The following is a 1784-nucleotide window of genomic DNA, read 5'->3' on the forward strand; positions in this document are numbered from 1 at the left end:
TTCCCTACAACCTGCCCTCCCCCTACCCCGTATTCTGATCTTTGGAAACTTGAATTTCAGAGGGAGAAGCTGAGGTCTGCAGGCCACTGGGGTGAAGGGTCCAGGAGTGGGGTCGTGGGGGTGGGTGGAGGGGGCAATGACAAGTCCCCTCTGCCCGCCGCTGGTGCCTTTGGGGTTCCTGGGGAGAGAGAGACGAGGCGACTGAGGGCACAAACCCCACACAGCTTGTACCGCTCCCTCTCCCTAGCCCTGCAGGCCATTCCCCACAGCCCCTGCCCCCAAGGCCTGTGTGAGAACTCCCAATTATTTCCCCAGACCTGGTTAACTAGCTCCTCACTCATTCCCTTGGGGTCACGAGAACTCTTTTATCCTGAAAGCCATCTTATCAGCACTCAGGGGAATCTCACCACCCACCCCTCCTGCCCTGACAGTCTCTGGTCAAGGGGCCCACCATCTCAGGGACACCCACTTTGGGGGCCACTAAATGCAAGTGGCCCTGGGAGAAGGGCTACAGATCCCTAGGGAGGTGGGGAGCAAGCCCGGGACTTGGTGAGGGGACGGGCTCTCCCATTCCGCTGCAGCCTCGTCCTCCAGCAAGGCTGGGCAGAGGTGTCTTTCCCTGGAGATTCCCCTTGACGGAAGGGAAATAGGGGCTGATAACTGTTGTTGCTATAGCTGGGCCTGGCTTCAAAGAATCAATTATCTGTGACTCAGTCCTCCAGTTAAAGGTGTGCCGGCGGGAGGTGCGTATGCAGGTGGAAAGGGTGGTTTGGTTGGATCCCAAAAAGGAAATGTGCAGCAGAGAGAGAAGGTTGAATAAAGGGAAGGAGGAGAAACGTGGGCCAATACAGGTGGGAAAGGGCCAAGGGTCTAGTTTCCAAGAAAAGAGGGGGAGCAGAGACAAGATTCGGGGAAACGGACAGGGAGCTGGGTGCCAACAGATGAACCTGTTCCCTGACCAGGTCAGCATGGAAGCCATAGTCTGGGGGCGCCTCCCATGCCCCCTTCCTTTTTCCCTGGCTCCTTGCCTACTCTAGGGAAGAGCAGAACCTAGACCATCTTGTTCTCTGGAAATCATTACTTAACTGGCTGGATCAGGGGAGTTTCCGGATGCAGCAGCCAGGTGGTACCCAGCTACCTCCCCTCCCAAAACAAAGACCGTTCCTCTCTGGCTCCGGCACAGCAGAGGAGCCCCGGCAGCTGACTCTGCCCCTGACCACTCCCTACCACCCCTGACTACCCCAACCCACCAGGCTACCTATTCACCTTGGGGTAAGGTAGCCCCCAGGGGTTCAGATCTCAGCCACTCAAAAGGCAGCATCCGCAAACTAGCTTTCTCTACATCCCAGCCCTGGCCACCTCCTGAAATCCACGTGATCCTCACTCCTTGCTCCCCTTGGGGCCAGTTTTTACCCTCTGCTGTGTGCCTGCCTCCTCTGGGACCCTCCAATCCTCTGCCCAAGCCCATTCATGCCCCCGTACCAGAGCTGGCCACTGTCCACTCCTCCTGGTGCTGCTGCTGGTGCTGCAGGAAGCTGATGCGGCGGCGGAAGTGGCGGGGACAGTGGGGGCAGGTGAAGGGCCCCTCCCGGGGTGCGTGGACCCGCCCGTGGCCCTCCAGCCGGGCAGCTGTCCGGAAGGCCTTGCCACAGACGCTGCAGCGGTGGCGCTTGGGGTCCGTGTGGGTCCTGCCGTGGTTCTTAAGGGACAGCAGGTTGGGTAGAAGTTTGGGGCAGAGGGAGCAGGGATACAGTCCAGTGGTGTGGGCCTTCTGGTGGGTCAGC

General features: G+C 59.4%; 1 protein-coding gene across 1 annotated transcript in view; it reads right to left on the minus strand.

The window, feature by feature from the left end:
- Positions 1 to 56: 56 nt before the first annotated feature.
- The window catches only part of ZNF646 (zinc finger protein 646), a 6833-nt gene continuing 5105 nt past the window's right edge, over positions 57 to 1784 (minus strand). Inside the window, exons 2-3 of the mRNA XM_007452695.1 lie at positions 1483 to 1784; positions 57 to 178 (exon numbers count right to left, since the gene is read on the minus strand). Coding sequence (XP_007452757.1) covers positions 57 to 178; positions 1483 to 1784 — 424 coding nt within the window. The remainder of the gene's footprint in view (positions 179 to 1482) is intronic.

The sequence above is a fragment of the Lipotes vexillifer genome, unplaced genomic scaffold (genome assembly GCF_000442215.2).
Source record: "Lipotes vexillifer unplaced genomic scaffold, Lipotes_vexillifer_v1.1 scaffold426, whole genome shotgun sequence".
NCBI lineage: Eukaryota > Metazoa > Chordata > Mammalia > Artiodactyla > Lipotidae > Lipotes > Lipotes vexillifer.